At 38.5% G+C, this 13208-nt stretch overlaps 1 protein-coding gene across 17 annotated transcripts in view; it reads left to right on the top strand.

The window, feature by feature from the left end:
- FER (FER tyrosine kinase) overlaps positions 1–13208 on the top strand; it is a 443173-nt gene that overhangs the window by 255281 nt on the left and 174684 nt on the right. For all 17 annotated transcript variants that reach the window (XR_012645737.1, XR_012645738.1, XM_074995257.1 and 14 more), the window contains one exon: positions 4311–4433. Coding sequence is in view for 15 of the 17 variants with exons in the window: in XM_074995257.1 (XP_074851358.1) it covers positions 4311–4433 (123 nt within the window). In the remaining 2 variants the exon portion in view is untranslated. The remainder of the gene's footprint in view (positions 1–4310; positions 4434–13208) is intronic.

Genomic DNA, 13208 nt, shown 5'->3' with positions numbered 1-13208 from the left:
GTTGGGTGCTATTTCGAAGTTGAAATCGACGTTAGGCGGCGAGACGTCGAAGTCGCTAACCCCATGAGGGGATGGGAATAGCGCCCTACTTCGAAGTTGAACGTCGAAGTAGGGCACGTGTGGACGATCCGCGTCCCGCAACATCGAAATAGCGGGGTCCGCCATGGCGGCCATCAGCTGAGGGGTTGAGAGACGCTCTATCTCAAGCCCCTGCGGGGCTCTATGGTCACCGTGTGCGGCAGCCCTTAGCCCAGGGCTTCTGGCTGCTGCTGCGGTAGCTGGGGATCCATGCTGCATGTATAGGGTCTGCAACCAGTTGTCGGCTCTGTGGATCTTGTGTTGTTTAGTGCAACTGTGTCTGGGAGGGGCCCTTTAAGGGAGCGGCTTGCTGTTGAGTCCGCCCTGTGACCCTGTCTGCAGCTGTTCCTGGCACCCTTATTTCGATGTGTGCTACTTTGGCGTGTAGATGTTCCCTCGCAGCACCTATTTCGATGTGGTGCTGCCCAACGTTGAAGTTGAACGTCGACGTTGCCAGCCCTGGAGGACGTGTAGACGTTATTCATCGAAATAGACTATTTCGATGTCGCTACATCGAAATAAGCTATTTCGATGTAGCGTGCACGTGTAGACGTAGCCACACACACACACACTTTCAAAAGTCCATTTAAACAAAGAGAGTGTGGCCTGATCAACTGTTAAAACAGTCAGGGAATGTAGGAAGTTGTAGTGTAGCAGGCAAATTAGGGTTTGGTTTTTGTTTGGGTGACGTTTGTAAGTGATCATTGCATGGTGTAGAACTTTCCTTCATCTGGGACTTTTGTTTTTGTATTTTCTTAAAGCATTTTATTTGCATACACCTGAGGAAAAAAAGTGCATAATGCCTGAGATTACTCCTGGCCTGTGGGAATTAGAAATAATCTTTTTTTCCCCCTCTATACAATTTCAGTTATAGGTTCCTTTAAACAATTAACAGACACTATATAGACAGAGACCTCTTTACGTATATTGTTATAATTTGTTCCCATTTCTTACTAATTTTTCTGTGTGGTGAGTTTCTTTTTCAAGATCTTGTAAGACATGAAACCTGTTTTTCCACTGTAAGGACAAAAGCATTCTTAACTTCGGGGTCTTGTACCTTCTCTACGTCAAAGCATTTCTGCATGTGTATCTTGTGACCAGTGCTCTTTAGCTTAAGCTTTAGGAGTACTGTCACAAGGTGGTGATCACTGCTGACATCAGCCCCTCTTTTCACCTTGACATCTAGTAACATGCCTCTTCGTGTTCCATTGATCATCAGGTGGTCGATCTGATTACTATACCTATCATTTGGTGAGTGCCATGTTAGCTTGTGAATTACATGGTGAGGAAAGAGCGCACCTCCGATGACAAGATTATGTAAAGTACCTCTCTCCATTCTTGTTCATGGTACCACACCCACGTTTTCCCATGGTTCTATCATAGTGCGTATTACCACTCTTAACTTGAGCATTCAAGTCCACCAGGACTATTATAAGATGTGATGTAATGCTGTTCTTATTTCAGCTACAAGCTATTCATAAGTATCAGAGGGGTAGTCGTGTTAGTCTGGATCTGTAGCAGCAACGAAGGGTCCTGTGGCACCTTATAGACTAACAGAAAAGTTTAGAGCATGAGCTTTCGTGAGTTAACTCACTTCTTCAGATGTTGGTCCTGGAAATCTGCAAGGCCAGGTATAAATAGGCCAGAACAAGGCTGGGGATAACGAGGTTAGCTCAGGCAGGCAGGCTGAGTTGTATTGTCATCAGTAGATCTGGAGGTGTGAACTCCAAGAGAGGGGAAGCTGTTTTTGTATTTAGCCAGCCATTCACAGTCTTTGTTTAATCCTGAGCTGAGGGTATTGAATTTGCAAATGAATTGTAGCTCATCAATTTCTCTTTGGAGTCTGTTCTTGAAATTTCTTTGCTGCAGGATAGCTACTTTTAAATCTGATACTGTGTGTCCTGGGAGATTGAAGCGCTCTCCTATGGGTTTTTGTATATTGCCATTTCTGATGTCTGATTTGTGTGCATTTATTCTTTTACGTAGAGACTGTCCAGTTTGTCCGATGTATATGGCAGAGGGGCATTGCTGGCACATGATGGCATAAATTACATTGGTAGATGTGCAGCTGAATGAGCCCACGATGGTGTGGCTGATCCGGTTAGGTCCTGTAATGATGTTGCTGGTGTGTATATGTGGGCAGAGCTGGCAACGAGGTTTGTTGCATGGATGGGTCCCTGAGATAGAGTGACTGTGGTGCGGTGTATAGTTGCTTGTTAGGATTTGTTTTAGGTTGGCAGGTTGTCTGTGAGCAATGATAGGTCTGCCTCCCAAGGCCTGTGAAAGTGTGGGATCATTGTCCAGGATGGGTTGTAGATCCCTGATGATGCGCTGTAGAGATTTTAGCTGAGGACTGTAGGTGATGGCTAGTGGTGTTCTGTTGGTTTCTGTCTTGGGCTTGTCCTGTAGTAGGAGGCTTCGTGGCACATGTCTGGCTTTGTTTTCTCACTTCCTCAGGTGGGTATTGCAGTCTCAAGAATGCTTGGTGCAGATCCTGTAGGTGTTTGTCTCTGTCGGAGGGGTTGGAACAAATGCGGTTATATCTAACCGGATCAGCCACACCATCGTGGGCTCATTCAGCTGCACATCTACCAATGTAATTTATGCCATCATGTGCCAGCAATGCCCCTCTGCCATATACAACGGACAAACTGGACAGTCTCTACGTAAAAGAATAAATGCACACAAATCAGACATCAGAAATGGCAATATACAAAAACCCATAGGAGAGCACTTCAATCTCCCAGGAAACACAGTATCAGATTTAAAAGTAGCTATCCTGCAGCAAAGAAATTTCAAGAACAGACTCCAAAGAGAAATTGATGAGCTACAATTCATTTGCAAATTTAATACCCTCAGCTCAGGATTAAACAAAGACTGTGAATGGCTGGCTAAATACAAAAACAGCTTCCCCTCTCTTGGAGTTCACACCTCCAGATCTACTGATGACAATACAACTCAGCCTGCCTGCCTGAGCTAACCTCGTTATCCCCAGCCTTGTTCTGGCCTATTTATACCTGGCCTTGCAGATTTCCAGGACCAGCATCTGAAGAAGCTGTTCATAGAATCTATCTGTCCTTTCTTCTTCACTTTAATTAGTAGGGGCATAGCACTGGATTAATGTAATGTTTACATGTCTGCCTTTCATTCTGTCTCCCATTCGTTCACTGTTGATTGGTTTCCATTCCAGTAAGCATTGCTCTATTCCTTTCTTCAGGATGATAGCTACTCTCTCATGTTGTTGCTCATCATCCCTTCAGGAAAAAAGGACTGTTTCACCAATACTAGTCTTCATTCTTCCTGATCCAGTCCATCTGCTCTCACTGATACCAAAGATATGTAGCTTGTAGCATCTCATTTCATTTGTGGTCTGCCCTAGCTTACCTGTTTCATGAATTGTATGTACATTCCAGAACCCAGTTCTGGTCTTGGTGCTCAGGACTTCCATATTCATATGCAAACTTCCTTAACATTTAAAATAAAAGAGAGAAGCTAATAGAAAAAACAGATTTAGAGCCGTAAGTATAAGAAGACAAAAATGCCTCCCCTTTCACTCAGCATTTCTATAGTGTGGAGGTAGCTTGGCTTTTTTTTATCTTAAGTACTTTTGAAGCCTGTGCTGGCCATGATTTATTGATTGATTTTGCCTACCACAAACTTTATTCTCTGTGTGTCAGTGAATCATTTGTCAACTTTATCACACTTTGGCAAGAGACTTGATTCTATAGTGAGTTCATATTTGCCCCCCATTCCTCAAGCTTTGTTTCTGAGCTGGAGAGATGAAACTTACCTTGAAGATTTTCAAAAAGACTTTTTTTGTACTACATGCTTATTTTATGCAATTTACATGACTATATACGGTCTTAAAATAAATGTTTTTTTAACTTGGTAATACTTCAATGGACATCATTTTAGTCATATTTACTGTGTAAAGCCTACTGTTGCTGTGCCATCTGTTGGATCAGAAGGGTTTCCTTCCTCTAGGTTTAAGAATTGAGATCTATGGTTATTTTATTATGCTACACTAAATGAATGAATGAATATTCTAGGTGTATGGCCCACATTAGAGCCATTGAAGTCACTGGAAGTTATCAACGTGGGTGAGACCAAGATTTCAGTACTATGAAAATAAATGTTTCTGTTCCCTGTTGTTTGTGTGTAAGAGTTGCAAATTGCATCTTTTGCGTTTCCTCATTGGGGCTGTTCTGAAACTATTTTTTCCCCCCTTACAGAATCAGTACCGATTTGAAGGGACTGGATTTCCAACTATTCCTCAGCTTATAGACCATCATTATACAACCAAACAAGTTATTACTAAGAAGTCAGGTGTAGTTCTGCTGAATCCTGTTATTAAGGTATTTATGTATCCTATTTATTTTGTCAAGTAGAATGTTTTGCTGTGTTTTATTTAACCTTTTAAATCACAATTTTTGCAATTACAAATAAATATTAAGGAGTTTGCAGGCTAACCAGAAGTCATCTCAGTCAGTGCTTCACTGACTTGGAAGATAGCAGCTGCCTCAGTTTCTCTTAATTGATTACTCTAGCTTCCAAACACCTGCCTGAGACCTCACTCATGTTTATTCTACAGCTGTCTGAGCCATTTGCAGTTTTTTTCTTACAGTGCTGAAGTTTCACCCTCATAAACACCCCCACTTCACTTTAAAGTGTCTCCATCACAAGTACTCACCCAACATTCTTCTGCAAGGATGCCTTTCTGAGTTTGACAAAGCTTTCTTATACTTCATTGTTTTCTTCTCTCTTTTGGACCTTCCAGGTGGAATCTTGCTGGCTCACTAAAAAAAGACCACGAGATTGGCTTCCTTCTCAACGAAATTTTGTTGTATATAAAAGTGTTTTGCAGTAAAATAGCATTGTTTTAAACAATAATATCATTATAATCCCAATTGTTCCTACTGATAGCTTGAAGACGTGGATGCATTTTCTTTTTTCTCCAGTCTTACATATGACATTATTTCATTCAAAATTTGACATTTGAACTTCACCCGGTAGTTGACTGGAAGGAAACAAGGAAGATCATAAAGCACTTGAGTTGCAATAAGAAGCCTAAATAATCATAGAGTCAAAAAAGTGTAAGACTGAAAGGAACCTCAAGAGGTCACCTGGCCCAGTCTCTTGCACTCATCTGAGACCTATATAATAACTACCATTCCTGATAGATGTTTGTTTAACCTATTCTAAAAAACCTTCAGTGATGGAGATTTCTCAGCCTCTATGGACAATTTGTTCCAGAGCCCTATTGTATAGACTATTAGGATATTTTCCCTCGTGTCTAACCTATATCACCCTTGTTCCAGTTTAAGGACTTTGCTTGTCCTCTCCCTGGAGGATAACTAGAACAAATTGTCACCTTCCTCCTTGTAACAAATTTCTATGTGCTTGAAAACTGTTGTCTTCCCTCAGTCATCTCATAACTAAGAGAACCACTTTTTCAATCTTTCCTCATGGATTGTTTTCTAAACCTTGAATCATTTTTGTTGCTCCCATTTGGACTTTCTCCAATTTGTCTACATCAAGCCTGGAATGTGGCACACAGAAGAGGACACCATATCCTAGTTGAAGCTTCACCATTGAAAACTAAGTACAGTTTGAGAGAGCTAACCGTCTCCCTGAATCTTGTAGCTAGGTCTTTGTTATCCATTGAGACATTATATCACACATCAACCAGCCCCTTATAATCAAGAATTAAATATTTCCATTTCAACGCTGAACTTAATTTTGAAGTAGTCATTTCTGTTTAGTCAGAACAATCAGTTTCATACAATTGTAAAGCAACTTTGTTGTTTTACATAATTTTTAAACAGCATGACATTTTATAATTCAGGATCATTTTCCTAAACTGTAATCTGAGATCTTTGCCTATATCTGTCATAAGAAAGTGAAATATGTTGGTTTTAACTCCTGACAGGATTTTCGTTTGTTTTTTTCGTTTGCCTGTGGTGCTTGAGAGATTTTGAAGGGCTAAATTAAAGTTTGCGTTGGGAGTCTTTTGTCACAATGTACAGTCTTAATGAACACTGTTATGCAAGCCTGTTCTACATGAATACACTCTTGACTTCTCTTATATTTAGTAGTTTAGGCATTTGTGAATTCATATGGCAGACCTAGGTCATGTTTTATTTAAAAGACATGCCTTCTAGACACGATTTCTTCTATGTAACCTTAGAAAAAGGCACAGTTCAAGACAAAGACACATGTATAATTTTACCTTCCTTCATAACTGCTCAGTGGAATGGATCTAAAATTACTGAAGACACATTAACACTTGACCTCAATTGCACTGCCTAGGTTAGATATTAAGTCATGGGTCTATTGTGTTTAGTACTAAGTATTTTAAACATTTATTGAAGTTGATATGTAAATGGAAGCTCCTCAGGTTTCTGTAGACATACTTGTTTGCTTTTGCTACAGAGAATTTTAAATTTAGAAATTAAGGTTTTACAATAGAGTAATGAAAGTAGAAAGAAAACAGTACAAAATATTGTAGGGTACTGTTCGTAGTGTTTGCAGAACTGAAGACTAATATACTCTAAATAAAATGCTTCAATCTAAATAGTAGATGACAAAGGTTATGATATCATTTTAGAAGTTAATGTACACGTGTTTGTGCTAACATGCTTAGTTCAAAGGGGCGTAGGATTTTGGGCTCTTTATCTTTTTTCAACATTTGCAGAGTTGTAATTATTTGTTTCAGATGTTTAATGCTCTGTATAGTTTCTATGTTTTCTGGTTTTGTGTAGTAGTTACTATAATGTGTAAGCACTTCTGATTTTTTAAATAGCTATGACAGCTTTGTGAGCGATCTCGTAATAACTCTACTGTTAGCTGTGAGTATACACTAAAGAATAATTAAAATATATTCTCTGAGATTATAAAGGTTTGTGTAGTCCCCAGTTGTCTCAGTTCCTTCTTTGGTGTAGCTAGCTGTGGTCATAGAAACTTCCTTTTGTACCTGAAGGCTTTGTTGGTTTGTTTTATTGGTTTTAGTAGCAGTATGTTTTAGTAGGATTAGGAGATTGATTTGTTCTTACTAGTAATTGTATACGAGGCCCTATCAGAGTTAAGGCCAGAAGGGCCATTTGGCCTGGGCCTCAGGAGACAAAAGGGCCTCCAATTTTGACTTTTTTCTACCAAGTCCTTTCCATTTATTATGCACCTTGCAGTTACAACACAGGCAATGAAAGAAGCTATATAAGCCTGCAAAAAATTACATCCTGCTAGAAAGAGTTGGCTAATCTAAGCATCAGCACCAGCTGGTACCAAGAAGGCAGAAAATGGTAGCTTTAGGAGTGATTTTACTGTCTCTTAAAACTCCTGTTCTTCTGCCAGTTAATGAGGTTACAGAGAAGTCTTGAAGGGCTTTTGTATTGATGGCCTTACTCCTTGCAGAAATATCAGACTGGCTAAATGAATTTATATTTGTTCCTGCATTGATAACAGCCACTGTCTATGCAAATTCTTGCCTTTTGGTCTTTCTGCAGCACTCAGATTATTCCCCAGATGCTTTGTTATCATGATTGCAAATTGTGCTCTCTCTGAGAGACATATAAACTAGTGGAACAAAGGGAAAGTTGGTAATACTGAATGTAAATTTGAAGCTAGGAATTGTAGAACATTCATAAGGGAAGCGAAGTTACACCTGGAGTAATCTATGGTTGACAAAGTTAGGAACACAAAGAATCATGATTATGGTATTGGTCAATTGGAAGAGAACCTTGGCAGAAAAGTCCAGAGAGTTCAGTAAATATTTCTGTTCTGTATTTGGGGATAACAGATGATGTAGTCTCATCAAACGGTGTTGTGAACACTTTTCTTTTGCTGATATCTCTGGATGGTGAGAAAGAAACTACAAATTAGACATTTTTAAATCATCAGGTCTGGATATCTTGCTTGTAAGAGCTTTAAAATACTTGGATGAGGAGCTTAGAGAACTGTTAATATTATTTTCCAGGGAGGTAGAATAGGGGAAATTCTAAGAGACTGGAAAAAAGCTGCACATGTGCAAGATTTTTTTAAAAGGGCCGTCAGGATGTACTAGATAAAATAATGGAAGAGTTGATCTGAGATCTGATTTAATGAAGAATTAAAGGAGGGTAGTCTAAATAATACAAATCAATGTGGGTTTATTGAAGATAGACCCCATCAAACTAGTGTGATATCTTCTTGATGAGATTATAAATTTGAGTGATAAAGGTAATAATATTAACACAGTATGCTTAGACTTCTATGAGATTTGACATGGTACCACTGGATATTTTGATTTTAAAGACTTAGAATGATTTAAAATTAACATAACACATTAAATTGATTAAGAACTGGTTACCTGATAGGTTTCAAAATATAATTTTAAACACAGAATTGTTGTCGAGTGGGTATATTTCCAGTGGGGTCTTGCTAGGGTTGGTTCTTGGCTTTGTGCTATTTAACGTTTTGTCAGTGACCTGTAAGGAACTGTAATTGTTACTGATAAAAATTTGAAGATGGCACACAAATAGGGGGAGTACTAAAATAATGAAGAGGACATGTCACTGCTTCAGTATAAATCAGATTACATGGTAAATTCAGTACAAGCCAAAAATATGTGTTTTCATATGGCTAAATGGAAACATCTACATTGAGACTCAAGGAAGGTAGGCAGTACTTAGGTGCTATTCTGAAGAGCAGTGATTTGGAAAATCATTTGGGGCTTATAGTGGATAATAAGATGAATGTTAGCTCCCAATAGGACATGGTGGCCAAAAGAAGCTAATATAATCCTGGGATGCATAAAAAGTAATATCAGGTGAAAGGAGACATGAGTTGACTGCTGCATTTGACACTGGTGCTGTTGGAATAGCTAGTCAAGTTTGGATGTCAACAATTTAAAAAGGATCTTACCATCTCTCTGCAAATTACACTTAAATGTGTGATCAGCGGCCTTTTTCCTGAGATTTCGCATTTAATTTTCAATGGAACGTTTCCCAAAACCAAATTATATAAGAAAGCTTTAGAGGTTCTAGTCATCATGTGGTTTATAAATGTTTTTTTATGCCTCTAACAGTAGGCTGTATTCTGGCAGACAATATAAGTTCACTATTTTAAACATTAAGAAAACATTAAAATATTTTTAAAATTATGGAAATAGTCTTAGGTGCCTATCGAAAAGTCAGAATTTTTGAAGAAATTTCTTGAACATCAGTTCATTAACACAAATGCAGTATTGTACCAGCTGATGTTGATTGCCATTCACAGAGGCTTTATAATCTTGTCCCAACAAATTCCTATACTCTGCTGGTATAAAATGATTGTCAAGTCAGCTGGTGTTATGCGGGAGGGCAAGTACAAATCTGAGGGCAGACTGTTAAGATTAGGATAGAAACCCCAAATTGGCTGTGAGTTCTAGACTTAGATTTCATCAACCAATTGCCAGGTATAAAATCCTTAGGCACTATAACAACAGTAAAGCAGCATCACAGGTGTTTCCTCTGTTTTCTCTGTCACTGTGTTTACTCTAATCTGTCTTTCCACCCACATAAGCCTACCTTTCTGGTGATCCTTCAATCCAAGAACCACAATAGACAATGTTCTTAGCTTGTCCTGTTCTTAGCCTATGTCTTAAATAGGAAAAAGAAATGAGAGAATTATTTAAAAGGTTAAAACAGCTAAACTTCAGTAGATAAATGAGTTAAAATCTTACGTTTCAAAGAGTAATAGATATGTATGTGTAATAAGCAAGCTCTCTGTCCTTTAGGGATAAGGAGCTGGGGATCCCTTGCTTATCCTTAGAAATTATGCCTCCTCTTGCTGCTCCCCCCAAAACATTTCAGGTAGCATAGAAATCCAGTTCCTTTATTTTTAGGAGGTTTTAATTCCCTCCTTCATTGTGCTCTGAGCTGCATGCTCAGCTGATGGGAGGAATCCCCTTGATCTCCGCTAGGATGGAAGTTATGAGACCAGTAGTCTTTTAGTCTCTTAAATTCCCCCTACTAGCCTCTGCTGTGGAGGGCTCTTCCCTACTGAGCAGTCCATGACACCACTGGCTGCAGATGGACACAACACTAGATAGTCTCTCTTTATGTCTGGTGATTTATGTCGTTACAGAAACTTACAATGCCAATATTCAAATATTCCACTGAAGATTGCATGAGATAGATACATGCAGTTATTTACAAAACATCAAAGTCTAAACACATCCTTGTAGTTCTAATACCTGTTTTAAAAATACTAACACACGAGTGATCCAAACTGATTTCAGTTGAGTGTTTGTCAGTATTCATTTGAGCCATGGGGATCTTGGCATGAGATAGTACCAGGTCTGCCAATGACAAACAGCTCTTCTAGTGCACTGATAATGTAGGAGGCAGGTGCTATATTTATTGTGATACATTGATGTGGATAACTGAAAGAATTTAGGAAGTAGGATCTTTGCCACAAGTAATTACAACACTTTGTGAAAGTACACAACCTTTAATACATTTTTGGAAGTACTTCCAATTCAATATTTCAAGACGGCTAGACAATACTGTAGTAAATGTTGAACAAAAATGTTAGAGTATCCAGTGCACTTTAATGAACTAAAGAAACATTGCATTGGATCTTTAGAATCTGGAAGGGGGAACAAAAGTTTCAGTCAAAACTTACTTGCAGTATCAAAATCAAGTATGATTCCCAAGTCGTCATTTTTCTTTGTGTGCTGTTCCTTTACCTTTAAGCATTTTGGAGCTATTACCTAGGATTCATTCTTGGACATTTCAGATGCTTCAGGCATGCTTATTTTTGGAAACAATAGGAATGTTCTGACACACTGTTGGATGATGTTCTTTGCACTGTGCAATCTCTGCAAAATATATTTAATCACTTCCTTAAAATTAATTTGGCATATTGACAGGCTTCTTCTCCAGTCTGTCCCTTAGAGTAGTGAAGTAATCTTTGATATTTATGTAATCTTTAATCTTTCTGTGTGAAATGCTGTCCCTCTAATAACCCATTTAGAAAGTGAAAATTGAGCACCAGAGAAGCATCACAAAAGAACATTATGTTATATATTTAACATTATGTTATATATTTTGTTTTTACTATTTTTTCACAAGAGTTTGTTTAACTTTGTCATATTTGCTAAATTTGCATTCACCTTGTTACATTGTCCTTGAAGGGAGCAATTTGATTTGTGCCACACAAAACTTGCTCCGCATCCATTTTTATGTAGACTATAGAAATTATAGAGACATAGAGAAAATAGAATTTAAATTAGAAAGCCCAAGGGCATTAAAATATTTGTGAATGATTTTTAAAACAGAAAAATCTTCGCATTTATATTTATTTCTATGTTTTGAGAAAAATGCACTTTACATTCTTCAACTTATTATTGATGCCATAACTGGTGTATATAAAAGGCCTAAGAGTAACCTTAGAGAATACATAACTAAGGGCTTTAATAATGAAAAAGCTTTTTAAATGAGTAAGTGTATTTTAACTTTCTAAACTCTTTCACCTCATATTGATGATGAACTTTTGAAGTTTTGTAAACTAATTATATAGTGAAGATGGCTTGGTGTGTTGAGAATAAAACCACCAAAGAAATCAGAACTAAAAAATAAGATATTTGTTCCCGAGGGACAGATTTTGCATTCTATGGTCATGACTGCAGTTAACTGTATTTCTTTTCAAAGTGAATTAGACTATCTATTTGCTGTTGAAGATTAGTACTGACAAAATTTGCAGAGGTAATAAGGATGATAATATAAATAACCTACTTTTTATTGACTGAGACCTTCACAGTAGCATGGTAAACTTTCTGATCTTATGGAGATTGCCATGTAAATATGAAGCATATTGATACTGTAATACATTTAGGTGTCAAAGAAAACATTAGAAACTTCATGTGGTAATCTTGTACCAGCAATCAAAATGTTAATGAATAAGGCTTAACAGAGATCTCAGTTACCTTGTGCAATACAAGGATGGTTACCCCACTTTTGACATTTGCAGGAATGGCATCCATCGCACTGAACTTAGTTTTCTCCTTCCATGGGTTGTATTAATGATTGGTGATTTCCACCCATCCTCCCTTCATATTTTCTTTTTGTTGCCCTCCACTGGACCCTCTCCAATGCATCCACATCCATTCTATACTGGGTGGCCCAGAGCTGGATGCAATACTCTAGATGTAGTGTCACCAATACTGAATAGAGGGGAGAGTGCTTTCGTCCCCTATTACCGCTCCCTTACTTATGGTACGTCGATGACGTCTTTATCATTTGGACCAATGGTAAAGAGACTCTCTAGAAGAATGTCACAAAGACTTTAACAATTTGCACCCTATCATCAACTTATGCCTTGACAACTCCAAATGAGAGAGACACTACAGTACAGATCACTGATTGCCAGATCAATACCACTCTCTACTGGAAACCCACTGACCTCTATGCTTACCTACTTGCTTCTGGCTTCCATCCTGCACACTCGACATGACCCATTGTTTATAGTCAAGCCCTGAGATACAATCGCATGTGCTCTGATCCTACTGAGAGAGACCAAAAACTACAAGATCTCTAACAAACATTCATAAACCTTGATTATCCACTAGGAGAAATAAAAAAACAAATCAACAGGGTCAGACAGATACCCAGGAACCAACTTCTCCAGGATAGGCCCAACAAAGCCAATATCAGAACACCACTTGTCATTACCTACAGCTCCCAACTCAAACCACTGCAACGCATCATTAAAGACCTACAATCTATCCTAAGAAATGATACCACACTCCAGAAGGCCCTAGGTGACAGGCCTGCTTTTTCCTATAGACAATCTCCCAACCTTATGAGGATTCACACCAGCAGCCACAGGCTATACCACAATAATACTAATCCTGGAACTTTTCTTTGCAACAAGCCCCGTTGCCAACTTTATCCACATGTCTATTCTGGAGATACCATCACTGGAGCTATCCATGTTAATTCCAGAATCACGGGCACATTTTCCTGTTCCTCAACTAACACCATATATGCCATCACGTGCCAACAATGTCCTCACACCAAGTACATAGGACAAACTGCAAACACTCTCTGACAAAGAATGAATGGGCATAGAGCAGCCATAAAAAATCTCCAGGTACACAAACTTGTCAGCCA

Source organism: Carettochelys insculpta, chromosome 5 (assembly GCF_033958435.1).
Source record: "Carettochelys insculpta isolate YL-2023 chromosome 5, ASM3395843v1, whole genome shotgun sequence".
Taxonomy (NCBI): Eukaryota; Metazoa; Chordata; order Testudines; family Carettochelyidae; genus Carettochelys; species Carettochelys insculpta.
The sequence above is the reverse complement of the archived record's forward strand: the minus strand, read 5'-3'. Positions and strand labels throughout refer to the sequence as shown.